Source organism: Durio zibethinus, chromosome 21 (assembly GCF_047325235.1).
Source record: "Durio zibethinus cultivar Kanyao isolate XHJ-2024 chromosome 21, ASM4732523v1, whole genome shotgun sequence".
In the NCBI taxonomy this organism is placed as follows: Eukaryota; Viridiplantae; Streptophyta; class Magnoliopsida; order Malvales; family Malvaceae; genus Durio; species Durio zibethinus.
Window position 1 is genome coordinate 10482786 of NC_143182.1, and position 15860 is coordinate 10498645.

The 15860-nt window shown below is 29.2% G+C and overlaps 1 protein-coding gene across 1 annotated transcript; it reads left to right on the forward strand.

Moving 5' to 3' along the window:
* Positions 1-581: 581 nt before the first annotated feature.
* On the forward strand, positions 582-8454 carry LOC111306211 (vacuolar protein-sorting-associated protein 11 homolog). The gene is made up of 5 exons (XM_022904121.2): positions 582-934; positions 1049-1222; positions 4175-4498; positions 4596-6344; positions 6838-8454. Exons 1-5 carry the CDS (start codon positions 710-712, stop codon positions 7225-7227), a joined length of 2862 nt encoding a protein of 953 aa, XP_022759856.2. The 5' UTR covers positions 582-709; the 3' UTR covers positions 7228-8454.
* The last annotated feature ends 7406 nt before the right edge of the window (positions 8455-15860 follow it).

Sequence of the window (15860 nt, forward strand, 5' to 3'; positions counted from 1 at the left end):
ATTAAGAAATTCTCTATTAGTTTTCAAGAATAAATTTCAATGCTAATATTATTTCATGATTAATTATAAATCATTTTTTAAAATATAAAGATTTAAAAGGAGTATATATAGCATTTATTTATTTATTTAAACAACTTTTGATTAGTATTCTTGCTATAAAATTATTATTAAGCAAAAAGCAAAAGAAAAATCCAAGATCTAATTTTATTAATTTTTAAAAAATAACAATAATAAATAAAATAAAATAGACTCATAATTATTTTATTTTTATACACAAACTTTCAAACGGAGATTAAAAAATTTAAACCAGTTATGGCCTACTATCCATTGTGATGGGTCCAGTTCAGGCTAAAAATCATATACCCGGGAAGCCCAAATTTGGCCAACAAAAAAATAAAAGAAACCCAAAGGGAGCCCATGACTGGACTTGTCCAATACGTCACCGTTTACTATCTGTAACCGGGGTCTCTCATCATCAGGCAAATCGTCGTTACCCTCCTAAACTTCGGAAGCAACCGTCGTCTTGACAATAGCAAATTAGCAATAACTAATTTTCCTCGGAGAAGTATGGAAAGAAACACATTTCTACTGCAAAAAGAGTGAAGGAAGAGATCTTAAACATTTTTTTAAAAAATTAAATAAAATAACTATTTGGGGTTTTAGTGTTCGGACTCTGATCCGAAATCCGATCCACCGTCGGGAAGGGGAAATGTACCATTGGAGGAAATTCGAGTTCTTCGAGGAGAAACTGGGGGGAGGGAAATGCAAAATCCCAGAGGAAATCAGTGGGAAAATCGAGTGTTGCTCCAGCGGCAGAGGAAAGGTGGTGATCGGCTGCGACGACGGCAGTGTTAGCCTCGTAGACCGCGGCCTCAATTTCAATTTCGGCTTCCAAGCTCACTCTTCTTCGGTTCTCTTCCTCCAACAGCTGAAGGTAAAAATAAAAATAAATATTTTCTTTGCAATTCAACTTTATATTATAGTAACTTTAATTGATTGAGGTTGTTTTTTTTTTTTAATTTTTTCTTTGGATTGATTGATAAATTAGCAACGAAATTTCTTGGTGAGTATTGGAGAAGATGAACAAATATCGCCGCAGCATTCAGGTATGTGCCTCAAGGTATTTGATCTTGATAAAATGCAGCCGGAAGGATCGAGTACCACTAGTCCTGATTGCATTGGAATTTTGCGTATTTTCACCAATCAATTTCCTCAAGCTAAGGTTGTCTTCTTTCTTTCTCTCTTTTTCTTTTAATCTTAATAAAACATGTTTACATTTAGTTGTGTATGTTATTTTAGACATCAAATTTATCTGAATTTTAATTAATAATTCTCGAGCTATCGAGTCGAGATTCGATTTCAATTCAATTAGATTTCAAGTTCGATTTCAATTCGATTGGAGCTAAAATCTGATTTCGATTAGATTCGAAACCCAATTTGTTCTTTAAAGCCTAACCTGACTTTTTATTTTTTTGTTTTATTAAATTAAACAAAAATATAAAATAATATAAAATAAAACAAAAAAAAACAAAAAAAAAGCTTATGGGCTACCCATACTCTACAAATTTTATCCAACCCATCAGCACTCATGTTTACTCTTATATCTAGGCTCCTAACTATCATGCCCTACCATTGTCGGATAAGACAGAAAAAACAAAAAAGGTAAGGGTCTCGTGCTTACACCTTCATACCGAGCCTTGTGCCACCTATGTAGTTATAGGGCATGATCGGAGCTCTATAAATAAAACTCTTGACTGAACCCAAAACCGAAGTAGGATATCCTACCAAAAAAAAAGAGAAAAATTTTTTGCCAAAAAAAAATCAACATAGTCTCCCCGCAGGGAAGAATCTAGTGCCGAGAGTTTCCTGTGAACAAAAAAAGAGGAAAAATTAGTCAAAAAAAATCGAAAGTGAAAAATAATATAAAAAAAAATTTTGGCCGAAACTTTGAAAGCCAATCTAGGTCATTTGAGACATTTTTAGGTAAAATCAAGCTCAGATCTATGCTCAGGGGGCAAAGGAAAATTTTTTAGGAGTTTTCAAAATTTTTCGACCGTCGACGATGTGCCGACGATCGAAAATCAACGGTTAGAGTGGCTGACGGCCACCGTCTGACAAGTTCTAGAAAGATAAAGTCTAAGAGTGTAGAGAGAGAGAAGACTAAACGAGAGAAAACATTTTTTTTTTTTACTTTTATAGAAAGTGCCAAAACCAAAATCACGCCGTTTCAATAAAGATAAAAATGATGTTGTTTTGAGCCTTGAGAATCCGTGCGTCAATCCGAGACCCGACTCGAGGTCCGCGCACCCAATCCGCGACCTGCTTCTCTCTCAGCCTTTGATCGGTCCAGCTGAATTGAGCTAGATCGAACCAAACCATCCCTGAATCGCTGACTTTGAACCGTCATAACCAAACCGAACCGTCGGAATGAACCGTGAATTGATCGGTTCGGTTCAGGTAAAAAAAATTTTTTTAAATTTTTTAAAAGATTTTTTTTATATATTATTTTTGTTATTTTAATTATTATTCTTAATATTTATCCATGAAAAAATATTTAAATTTACCAAAATAAATTTTTATTGTTTTATAATATTAAGTAATAAAAATAAATAATAAAATATATGATAAAAGTTTTTTATAATTATATTAACTTTAAAATAAATCTTATAAAATAGTAAAAAATAAGGAAAAATAAGAAAAAAAATTTTTATCCGACGATGAGATTCAAAGGTATTCTGAGTAGTGATACTTACGAAATCTCTATATGAGAAAAATTTTTTTTAAATACTACCAGTGTATTGAAATATTTATAAAAAATTTTTAATACAATAATTTTTTTTCTTTCTTATAAAATTATAAATAAAAACTAATTAATAAATTAAGAATAGGTAATAATATAAATAAGGAAAAAGAAAATTTTATCCAATGATAAGATTCTAAAAATATTTCGAGTAGTGATGCTTTACAAAATCCCTAGATGAGAATATTTTTTTTAAATATTATTAGTGTATTGAAATATTTATATAAAAACTTCAATATAATAAAAATTCTTTTTTCCTTCAAAAATTTAAATTAAAAAAATTAAATAAAATAATTAATAAAATTTCTAAAAAAGAGAATAAAATATGTGCATCAACATGGTAATATTCTGCATTGCATGTACGATATAATTTTTACGAAAATTAAAGTTAAGCTTAAAAGGATGCGATTTTAAGGTATTCCGATAAGCGATGTCTAAGAAATTTTTAGGTGATAAAAAGTTTTTCTAATGTTACTAATGTATTAGAATATTTTAAAAATTATTTCAACAAAAAAGTTTTAATTTATTTTTCTCGAGTAAAAATGAAACAATAATTAATAAATTAAAAAAAATAATTTTTAATAAATAAATCAAGAAAATTATTTTTCAAATACAAAAAATGAGACTGTTTTTTATCAAAATCAAATGATAACATGTAGTTAATTGGTACTGTTTTAAATGAGCGTTGTGGGAGTGCTAATCATTTTTCGCGCGTAACTGACTCTCGAACTTACACTGTTACGTAGATCCTAAAATTATCTTTTTAATAAATTTTAATTAATTTTAAAATTTCATTAAAATGATATATTTTAATTAGTGGTCAATCGCACATAACTAAAAAAAATTGGTGACGATTCTATTTTTCGTTATTGTTTATTTTGTTTCCAAATTTGTCGGGCAGCTTTGAAATCGTTACGACAGTCATATATTTATTTTGATTGAAATTTGCTTTTTTCCGATTTCCACTTGCGAAATATAACAAAGTTGAAAGAAATAGTCAAGCTTTCCTTTAGCTGTTACTTTTGTTTTTCTGCTTTCCTGCTTTCAGAAGCAAAAAACACAGTTTGAAAACAAAAGCAAACAATATTAATTTTGGCATGAATGACCAAATGCTTGATTTTTTACTTTTATGTGCAACAACTATGCCTGAATTGGTAGTTCCATTTTAACTTTTAACTATTTGTTCAGTTTTAATTTAATCTTATTTGTCTTTTTATATTTTGATTTTGCTGTATTCTTTCTTAATAACCAATAGTAATGAAAGGATAAAAGCAATGACCAAACTGAACCTTAGCTAAAACAACTCTAAGGAATACCTGAGACTAGAGTTTAGCTTATTTTTAAACTCTTAATGTGAGTCCTTATGCATTGCAGATCACGTCATTTTTAGTCTTAGAGGAAGCTCCACCGATATTACTTATAGCTATTGGTTTAGACAATGGTTGCATTTACTGTATCAAGGGAGATATTGCACGTGAAAGAATAACCCGTTTCAAGCTTCAAGTTGATATTGTATCTGACAAAGGGAATTCATCAGTTACGGGACTAGGTTTTAGATTGGATGGTCAAGCTCTTCTATTGTTTGCTGCAACTCCAAATTCTGTGAGTTTGTTCAGCATGCAGAACCAACCTCCTAGGCGGCAAATATTAGATCAGATTGGATGCAATTTCAATAGTGTCGCAATGAGTGACCGCTCGGTATGCATTTTTAAGCCCTTAACTTTTGTTTATGGTCCATAATAATCATAATATTTATCTTAGAAAAAGGAGCATTTCTCTGTTGTTTTGTCATTAGGAGTTGATAATTGGTCGGCCGGAGGCCGTGTATTTTTATGAAGTAGATGGGCGTGGTCCCTGTTGGGCTTTCGAAGGAGAGAAGAAGTTCTTAGGGTGGTTTCGTGGATATTTATTATGTGTTATTGCAGATCAAAGAAACAGCAAGAATACTTTTAATATTTATGACCTGAAGAACCGGTTAATAGCACACAGTCTAGTTGTTAAAGAAGTTTCTCACATGCTTTGCGAATGGGGTAATATAATACTTATAATGACTGACAAATCAGCTTTGTGTATTGGGGAGAAGGATATGGAAAGCAAGTTGGATATGCTCTTCAAGAAAAACCTTTACACTGTAGCTATCAACCTTGTTCAAACTCAGCAAGCTGATGCTGCTGCAACTGCTGAAGTATTGAGGAAGTATGGCGGCCATCTATATAGCAAACAAGACTATGATGAGGCTATGGCACAGTACATCCACACTATTGGTCACCTTGAACCTTCTTATGTAATACAAAAGTTTCTGGATGCTCAAAGAATCTACAACCTTACAAATTACTTGGAAAATTTGCATGAGAAGGGACTAGCCTCTAAAGATCACACCACCCTTCTGTTAAACTGCTACACAAAATTGAAAGATGTTGAAAAGCTGAATGTGTTCATTAAGAGTGAGGATGGTGTTGGGGAACATAAATTTGATGTGGAGACTGCTATAAGGGTTTGCCGTGCAGCAAATTACCATGAACATGCCATGTATGTTGCAAAGAAGGCAGGGAAGCATGAGTGGTACTTAAAGATTTTGCTCGAAGACCTCGGTAGATATGATGAAGCATTGCTGTATATTTCAAGCCTTGAACCAAGTCAAGCTGGGGTGACAATGAAGGAATATGGGAAGATTCTCATAGAGCACAAACCGGCAGATACAATTGAAATACTCATGAGGCTGTGTACTGAGGATGTAGATTTGGCTAAAAGTGGAACTTCAAATGGTGCTTACTTATATATGTTGCCTTCTCCTGTTGATTTCCTCAACATTTTCATCCATCATCCACAATCTCTTATGGATTTCCTTGAAAAATATGCTGATAAGGTAAAAGATTCTCCTGCTCAAGTAGAGATTCACAATACACTCATGGAGTTGTACTTGTCCATTGATTTGAACTTCCCATTAATCTCCCAAGCTAACAATGGAATAGATTTTAATATTAAAGCAAGATCTGTGTCCAATGGGAAGTCAGTTATCAATGGTAAGAATGCATATATAGAAAAGGACAGTCTGGAAAGACGTGAGAAGGGACTACGCTTGCTTAAGAGTGCATGGCCATCAGACCTCGAACATCCACTTTATGATGTTGATCTTGCTATCATCTTATGTGAGATAAATGCATTTAAAGAAGGCTTATTGCTTCTTTATGAGAAGATGAAGCTTTATAAAGAAGTGATTGCTTGCTACATGCAAGCCCATGACCATGAGGGATTGATTGGATGCTGCAAAAGGCTTGGGGACTCTGGTGAGAGAGGGGATCCCACTCTTTGGGCAGATCTTCTAAAGTATTTTGGTGAACTTGGGGAAGATTGCTCTAAAGAAGTGAAAGAAGTATTGACATATATTGAAAGGGATGACATCTTGCCTCCCATTATCGTTCTTCAAACACTTTCAAGGAACCCGTGCCTCACACTATCTGTTATTAAAGATTACATTGCTCGGAAACTTGAACAAGATTCAAAGCTGATTGAAGAGGACAGACGAGCTATAGAGAAGTATCAGGTTCGTACCTAGTTTTTTTTCAGCAATTTTCATTTTGCAAGGTTTATTACCAGTCTTTCGATCACTTACCTTAGTGGAAGGTGGTAATAGTCGCACATATAGTTTGAGGAATCTACATAAAAAAATGTTGAAGTATCAGGTATCATGAAAGATTAAAATGATATTTTCTAAGCATGCCGACTAATTAGTTGTAATGCGAAACTGCAATGCTGCAATGGGTAATATTTGCTGCCCTTTGCATCACTGCAGTTATTCATTTTCACTGAAAGAATTCATATTTTAGTGGCATACTATGCCATTCTTCATTGTGAAGCTCATAGGCTTATACAACATAAATTTGTGCATTTCTTTCCTCAATGACTTCAGCTTTATGGATTTTTTTTTATGCTTTGAAATTTTCCATGATAATCATTTCTCAAGTACAAGACCTAAGTTGAATCACTGTTCTTCTTCTTCTTCTTTTGTAAATTCAATGAGTCTTTGAATTTTACAGGAAGACACATTGACTATGAGAAAAGAAATTCAGGACTTTAGGACAAATGCCAGGATATTTCAGCTGAGCAAGTGCACTTTATGCACTTTTACCCTTGACCTACCTGCTGTCCACTTCATGTGCATGCACTCGTTTCATCAACATTGCCTTGGTGACAATGAAAAGGAATGCCCTGAGTGTGCTCCTGAGTACAGATCTGTAACGGAAATGAAGAGAAGCTCGGAACAGAATTCAAAAGATCAAGATCGATTCTTCCAACAAGTCAAGAGCTCAAAGGACGGGTTTTCAGTAATTGCTGAATATTTTGGGAAGGGGGTTATTAGCAAAACTAGCAATGGTTCCATGGGAACCGTTAGATCTGACAGCACCTCTTCCAATAGTGGCTTCTGAATTTTCTTGATTGTTGTAATTTTTAGGTGTTCTTCCTTGAGCAGTTCTCTCCTTGTTCATTGCATTGCAAGGTCAATGTTTGTTTGGGAACTGGAATCACTATTACCGGTGGCAAAATAGAGCGAGAGTGGGATCATGGCTTGTTTTTTGGGGCATTGGACTAGTTGTTCAAATGGTGAGAATGCATTCAATGCAACATCAGTTCTGTGGTGAGGAATATATTATCAAAAGCATAAGACTTGCGTGATATTTCAAAAAGGAATACTCATCCGTTGTTTCCCCTCAGAAGGGGCAGCATCATATCTTTGCGGGTTTGACGATTCTATACAACTGGTGAGTTCTGGCAGCGTATATTTCTTGTGCGATTTTTCTTAATGCTTAGGTTGCAACTTTCAAGCAAAGGGTCATTGGGCATCATTTCCGTTTTTTATTTCTTGTTTTCTTTTCCAATTTTTTTGAAAACAAATGCAAAAAGCATATTAAGCAATTTTTTTTTTTGTTTTTTAAAAACGAAAACCTGAAAACAAAATTTTCTGAAATTTTTTGAAGCAAGTATTATTGGTTCCATTATTTTTGAAAACATGTAGAGTTTAATCCCTAAAACCAAGGGCAGTTCTCACCGATTCTAACCAAAGATAGGGCAATTAACTTTGCGGTTCAAGGGTTTTTCCTTTTTTCTTTTTTTGTGTCTACTTGGTGGTATCAGATGCTTCCGTCGGTATTTGTTACCTCCAGTACAAAGTGTCTCATCCAGCTAACTTCTGAATAATCAGTAACTCATCGACCTAATTTTGTCCGAGTGCGTATCAACTTGTGCAGTTAAATCAAGCTTGTTAGTCCTACCAAAATCTTATAAGGCACTGTTAAATTGAAATGATCTACCAACAATTATGAGGGCATGGTTTTCTTGAATGAACTTTTGGGCAAATGATATTTTTCATGGGGATTGGGTCAACCGGGAGACCTAAAAAGAACTCAAAGCCGACCTATTTTGTTTGTGTGCTGTACGTTAAAATACATACATACATACATATATACATACATATATATCAGAATCTAATATTACATAAGAGTACCTTCAATTGGTTCTAAAATTTAATTTTGTGACTGAAAACTTGTTTCTCAAATATGATAAAAAATTATATTCGAAATTTAAATTCGATTTATGTAATTATTATTTTTAAATATTAATAATTTTAAAATTTCAAGTTTTTTAAATTACGACTTTTTATGAGAAAAAAAAAAACTAAAAATACTGGTAGAGAACTGTAAAAACATCACTGATTGACTGATTATCCACCTTCTATATGTCCAGCAGTTGCAGAGAAAGAGAAGGAAATTGTTGTTGTTTGTTGCTAGTTGAATGTCCTCCTTAGAGCTAAAGCCGATGCCATATCAAATCATGCCGTTTTGATTGAACATGTGGTTTGTCGAAGCCTGAATATTATTAATTAATGGCGTGGGACTGTCAATCAAAGGTTACGTGGTTGATCAGTTGTATTTCCGCCGCTTTGTACGTCCTAATCATAGTAACGACATGTGCCTTCGCATTTAAAACCGAATCCTTATCCTAGATCAGGGCAAATTGGGAATGTAACTTGGCTCCAGCCAACGAATCGACAAGTTGATGGCAAACCTATTATACTTTGCGGCCACTCCGCATCAAGTTTCTTTTATGCAGTTCTATCAGTTAGTTTTGGATCAACGGCATTAAAATTGTACTCCGCCAAGAAATTTTTTAGCTTATCTCTACTCAATTTAAGGACGCAATGGAATTGAAAATGCTCTGTAAGAACGAGGATGTGGCTTGTGGACTTTTTTTTTTTTTTTTATGAAATTATAATTAGAAATCAAGCATTACACTAGTAAAATTTTGATTTAATGATAAAAAAAATATTTTGAAATTTTATATTCAAATTTTATTAGATGTGAGTTTTATTTAATTTTATGTTAGATTTATCCAATTATGTTTTGATTTATTAATTAATTAATTTGATTATTTAATAATTTTTTACATATACATGAAACATAAATTATAATTATAATTTATACTTATAATTTCATAAAAATTTTTATAATAAATTATTAAATTAAATCAAATGAATCAATCGATAAATCAATAAATAATTAGATAATTTAATATAAAATGAATTCAGACTCATGTAACGAAAGTTAATCTTTCATTATAAATTATTAAATGCGAAAGTTAATCTTTTATTATAAATAATTAAGTGAAGTCAAACTCACGCAACAAAAAATCTTTTACTATAAATTGAGACTTGGCCTATTTTAAAAGGTTTCATGCGACTTAGATCAAATAGTAGCTAGCAATTTGGCTTTGGCTAATATTGTTTAATGTCATTTTCTGATTTTTTTAAAAAATCAATTTGATTCCAAAATGGTAATTGATGATTAGTTTGCTCTGTTATTAAAAGTTGACAATCTATGTAATTGCGTCAAATTCGTGTCACGTCAGGATTTGGGTATTAAAAAATACGTAATGTTTGTATTTGACATGAAATAATGTATAATTTAGTGATACGAAATGCAATTTTAATTCGACAAGGTGCACATCATGACACTAAATAACTCGTTAAATTAATAAAATCAATTTAAAAATCTTGTGGTTGGTTAGAATTACAAGTATCAAATATCATGACAAAGTTAACAAGTTTCAAACATGATAACCCCTTCATTTTTGAATTTTCAAATTGATAATTTTATAAATAATTTAAAATAATTAAAAAGTGTTGGGTTATAGATATTAATTAACATTTTAATTTTCATTAATTTGGAATTGGATCTGTAATTTTTTTATGCATTCAAACATTTAACTTAATAATAGAGGAAGCTAAAATCTTGGCAGTAAACTTTTCTTCATGCAGCATTATTCACGTAAGGAAAAGGAAAACTGGGAATAAGGTAGCCCATGGATTAGTAAAGCTTGTTTTAGACATTCAGGTTATGTTTGATATATAAAATGATAAATAAAATAAAATAATAATCATCTTACATCATACTTGATTTGAATTTAAAAAAAGTAATAAAATTATAAAGAGGATTAATATTTTCTTGATATAAAATAATTCAATTCTCCCACAATGAATATGATTATTTTTAATTTATGAAATTAAATTTATATATTTTATTATATTTTTAAAAATTATATTAATAATTTAACTTGTATAAATTTTGAAGAATAATAATTTTAACTAATAAATAAATTATCATATCATAATCTTTGCATAAATCAAACAAAAAAATAAAATGATATTATTGAATTTAATCTTATTTTATCATAATTTTACATATCAAAAATATTCTCAGATCTCTAAACTATGCATCGAGGAATGCCCTGAGATTATTTATAAAAATATTGTATTTTCATATGGTGGCTTTATTGGTTGATGAATGATAAGTGTTAAATTCTTAAAAAAAAAAAGTCATTAATGATTGATGCATACCTGCTTATGCTTAAAAAAACTAATTTGAATCTCTCATTTATGATATAAAAAAAAAAATCATCAAACCTATCCAAATTAATAAATTGTTATAATGTTGGGCGGTTGTTTTGTAAATATGGGAGAAAGATAGGCATTATGGGCAAAGTATTTTAGGTGTTGCCATTTCAAGTGTGTAATGGTCTTACCATAAATTCAACACAAAAATTCATAATGACTACTTGGATGTGGTAGTTTTTGTCCTTCAACCAAATAAAAAAAAAAAGTTTAATGTCATTTCTACCCTATATTATATTTTTTTCTTCCAACAATCTTTGAAGATGGTAATGTCTAATATTGAATATGATTAATGTTATATATAATATTTAAATTATATTTTTTTTAATTAATATGATATTTATTTTTAATATTATTAATTATAAATAATCATATATGATATATAAATAATTTCTTAAATAACAAGTTAATTCATAAATTTATAATTTACGTATGAAATTAAAAATTTTTAGGACATTGTGCATTATTGCGTGCACACAGACACCGCATGTTTACACATGTTGACGTGCACCTGCGCCATGCTCACCTTCCTACTCAAAGGCCAAGACACCGTTGATTTTCTTAACTTCTTTTACGGGGTTTCGTCTTGATCTCATCATCACCGTCAGTTTTCTTATCAAGGGGATGTGATGGGCCTCACTTATTACATCATAATCTTCTCTCTGTAGACTGTACGTACATAATCAAGAGTCTAGACAGGGCTGGCCCATGGCCACCTGGGACTAAAATGAAAATCGGCCACTTTGAAATTGGAAAGGACTGTATCTTCGTTTTCTGTGTAACCTATTTTTTTTTAATTTGAGTTTTAAAATTTTAAAATATATTTTTTAAAATTTTAATTTTATATTAAATTGAATTCATTTGATAAAAAATTAAATATGAAAAAACAAAATAAATAAAAAATAAAATTTTTTATTTTCAGACAAAAATTAATCGTTCAATTTTAGGAAATAACAGGATACATATCAGACATTCAAAATAAAAGTAGTCGGCTTAAGATCCACGTTAACCGATAATTTATGGAAAATATTCAAACATATGAATTTTATATGGAAACAGCCAATTTTTTGTTGAGAATTTTTTTTTAATTATTTTTGTTGGTAAAATTAAATTTGAGAATATATAAGTTATTTAATTTTTTAAATTAAAATAAAATATATCGTATTTAATAATTTAAAATAAATAATTATAAGTTATGCACTGAAAATGATCATAACAAATGGTTACTGACAAAATTCGAATCTAATATATTTTCGTTGAGAATGACAAACTTTAATCGATTAAATTTTTAATCAGTTAATATTTTAATTTATCATTAATATTTTAATTTCCTAATTTTGAAGCAAATTTATTACTATATTTTTATTTTTACAATAAATTTGATCAAAATGTAATAGTTGATAAATATTTTGTAAAATATTTTTGTTAAAGATTGTTTTATAATTAAAAATATCTTAAAAAGAACATGATAGAAGAAAAACAAAAGCAAATGAAAAGTATATTGTGATATTATATTTAATAAAAAATATCATGATGAAAGAGGGGAAAAATAAAATAAAAAATTTAATTATGTGATATTATACTAAACAGAAAATGGCATGATAAAAAAATAAATAAAATAAAATAAAATAATTGTGTTTTAGTTTTACGATTGTTCTTTTCTTGGCATATTATTTTTTAAATTATTTTTGAATTATAAAACAGCTTCTAACATAATTTTTTACTGAATATTCTTTAATTGCTCCAAATTTTATAATGAGAAATGTACACCAAAATTAAAAATATAGAGATAAATTTAGACCAACTAATAGATTGATGATAAATTTTGAACTACTCACATAAATACAACAATAAATTTGCTTATTGTCCCGATAATTTATAATAATTGTGGGGTTTTTTTTATTATAATACAAGGAAATATATTTACTCTTTCATCTCAAAAAAAGAAAAAAAATAACCATCTCTTATTACATAGTTTTCATCCTCAATTTTTCAAAATTTGAATGCGAAATTGTAGTTAAGTTAAAGTTCTTTTCATTTTAATTTTTAGTGCTCTCTTCTGAAAACATTAATTTTTTTTTTTTAGAGATTGGAAACTTTAATTCTTAAATTTCAAGCAAAGTTGAAATTAGTATATTTTGACATAAAGTTTTTCATATGGAATATGATAAACGACATTGACATATACATACACATATATATAATCGAATCAATTAAAATAACAAATTTTTGTAGCTTTAAAAAAAAGAATGTTTTTTTTTCTTGAAATAAAATAGATATTGTTATGTTAGTTATGCTTTCTTTATTGCACAATCATATCATATTCTTAATTAGCAATAATCTTACAGTTGAATGTGGCTGCTATTAATTGAGATTTTTATTTTAAAAATGGACTAATAAAATTAATCCTATGAGAAATAGGAGCAATTAAGCCAAGTGAACTATTCAATTTTGGGTTTTGTTAATCTTATTTTGGGTCAATATGGATAAGCAATATATCATGTATGTAAACCTTAATTCAATCGAAAACTTTGATGATTTTTTTTTTTTTTTGTTATTGGAATTAGTCTTTAATGAAATTATAAGTATAAATTATAATTATAATTATAATCGAGTATTATATTAATATATAAAAAATCATTGAATAAATTTTCAGCGACCTAATAATTAAAAAAGTTAAGGAACAAATGTAAGGTAAAAGTTTGAATCATACCATTTCATTTCTTATCTCTTATTCAATTGACAAAAAAATCACTAAAAAATAAAAATAACAAACAACCAATGAATTAAAATATAATTAAACAAATCAACATAAAATTAAATCAAACCTACACATAATATAATTCTTTAACTTTAATTGAAGTTATATTAAGATAAAATATGGTTAATGTTCTTTCAACTCCAAACGCATTAAATTTTATCATTGGGACCCTTTAAAAAAATAACAAACAGGAAGATTTAATCCTATATACAAGGTTTTACTTAATGATGCACAAGAAAATTTGTCACGGCTACGCTTGGGGATAGTTTTTTTAATACAAATTATTTGTGCACTTAATATTTAATGAGAAATGTATGCATAATCTCTTTTAATTTAAAGATTTTGGTTTGAATTGTCTTAATAAAAAATAAAATAATTTATTGATAAAAGTTCCGTAAAATATTTAAGCTCATGCTTGGATTTAGATAAGGGGAGAGAAAGGAAAATAATGGAAAGGAAATGAGAAATCTTTTTCCTTATTTGTATATGACATAAATAAAAATAAAAGAAAGTAAGGTATACTTAGTTTCCTTTGGTTTCCCTCAACTTTCTTCATTTTTTTTAAAAAGGAAGGGAAAGGAAAAAAATAATTTTTAAACTATAAAATGACAATTATATCTTTATTAATCTCTATAAATTAAAAATGTATGATTTTGAAATCTAAAATTAAATTAAGAATACAAAACATCATTTACTAATAAATTTATTGTCTCCAATTTATTTATCTTATTTTTATGAATTCCATAAATTTTATTGATAACTATTTTTATGAAAAAAATAAAAAAAATTTTGAAAACATGAAATATGTTAACATAAACATATAAATGTTATAGTAAAAACAAATATTATCAAATGTTATAATTGAAAAAATATATATAATAAATCATTTTCTTTCCTTTTAATCAAACAATGATTGTTAGGTTTCTTTTACTTTCTTTTCTTTTATTAATTTTAGTTATTCAAATAAATGTTACATATATCTATTCCTTATTTATAAAAAAACCTTCCATTCTTTTACTTTTTCTTCATTTCTTTTACTAATATTTATCTAAACATGACGTAAATATAAAAAGATAAAAAAGGATACTTTTACGATTTGATTATTATTTTTTAAATAAATCAAATTTTGATAGAATTTTAAAAAATTTTCACACCCAATAATTTTTAAGAAATCTATCGCTCACAATCTCCTTGAAAATTTATCATTATTTGGATTTTGATTTATTTTTGTTATAAACATGTATCAAATCTATAACTATATATAAAAGGAGTCCCCCAACTCTAACCAACTGTAATTTGTTGCCAAATCAGCATTTTTAGTATTCATCCAAATCATCAAATAATTGCCATATCAGGAAACAATTAACATTATCAACACCATAACCTTTGGCATATGTCTTTTTTTTTTTTAACCTTTAGATGTTAGAAAAAAAATTGTTTAAATCTCAAAAAGATAAATGCTAACACTTTTGAACAATGAAGCTTTTGGAGATAAATTAAAAAAAAAAAGGGACGATAAGAAAGAAGGGAAGGTAGCGCAAGAAGAAGGGAATCACCGACCAATATCGATGGAAGTTGCACTCAACGTCGAATGACTAAATGTAGAGGCTAGGAGAAAAAGAAAAATAGAGGGAGGGAAAACAAAGAAATAAAGGGTTGATGGATTGATCAGCTATGTTTGGCCAAATAGCCATCCGATCACATTAGAAAGTAGTGTAACAACAGAAACATTGTGAAACACCATCAACAAGCCTCTCCGCTTGCATCGTCTAGCTTTTCAAGGAAATATCACAGACCAACCCCTATAAGTTTCTAGAGGGAGATTATGTGAAATAGTGGGTTTCTTCATTTTCTGCAGTGACAATTGTGGATTTGGAAATTTCATGGTGGAAAGAGACGACAGTGAGGTAAACAACAAAGGGAATGACGATAAGCATGATGAAGAATCTAGCAGGGTCATCAGGGAAAAAAGCGAAGTAAAAGTCAGCGAAGATGGCAGTGCTAAACCTGATGTAGCTTTTTAAGATGCCAGAGACCGGGCCATGGTTACAGCGAAAGTTGTGGATGCATGTTACTAACATCATCATGTTCACGCATGTTGTGCTGTTGCTTCCCATGCTCAGGAATACGCACATCTGTAAGTAGCAAAATTAAAAAACCAATAATTTTTGTTGAAATTATAAAGATTTTTAAAAATTGAAAAGGACTCATTTTCTAGGAATTGGATTTCAAAAGAAAGATAGGAAATCCTTATAATTCTAGAAATTTATTAACAATGAATTTCTATGGCAATTAGGAATTTTAGAAAATTGAACTATAATTGAAATTATCAAGATACAGTGAACAACAGTAAT